Source organism: Gavialis gangeticus, unplaced genomic scaffold (genome assembly GCF_001723915.1).
Source record: "Gavialis gangeticus isolate Ggan-Ray unplaced genomic scaffold, GavGan_comp1, whole genome shotgun sequence".
In the NCBI taxonomy this organism is placed as follows: domain Eukaryota; kingdom Metazoa; phylum Chordata; order Crocodylia; family Gavialidae; genus Gavialis; species Gavialis gangeticus.
In genome coordinates, this window is record NW_017728993.1 from 20,455,690 (window position 1) to 20,455,969 (window position 280).

At 72.9% G+C, this 280-nt stretch overlaps 2 protein-coding genes across 2 annotated transcripts in view; both read left to right on the forward strand.

Moving 5' to 3' along the window:
- The window catches only part of AGBL4 (ATP/GTP binding protein like 4), a 1,816,099-nt gene that overhangs the window by 1,115,678 nt on the left and 700,141 nt on the right, over positions 1-280 (forward strand). The window lies entirely within an intron of this gene.
- Positions 7-280, forward strand: part of BEND5 (BEN domain containing 5) — a 45,596-nt gene continuing 45,322 nt past the window's right edge. Inside the window, exon 1 of the mRNA XM_019501335.1 lies at positions 7-280. Coding sequence (XP_019356880.1) covers positions 34-280 — 247 coding nt within the window. The 5' untranslated portion in view covers positions 7-33.

Consider the following 280-nt stretch of genomic DNA (forward strand, 5'->3'; position numbering starts at 1 on the left):
CCCCCCGCCCGCCTCGGCCTGGCCCCGCGCACCATGTACGCCTTCGTGCGGTTCCTGGAGGACAACGTCTGCTATGCGCTGCCCGTCTCGTGCGTGCAGGACTTCAGCCCCACGTCCCGCCTCGACTTCGACAACCAGAAGGTCTACACGGTCTACCGCAACCCGGACGAGGCGGCGGCGGCGGCAGAGGACGAGGAGGACGGCGGCGGCGGCGGCGGTGGAGGCAGCCCCGGTGACTGGGGGGGAGGAGGAGGCGGCGACCGCGACCGTCTGCTGCTGC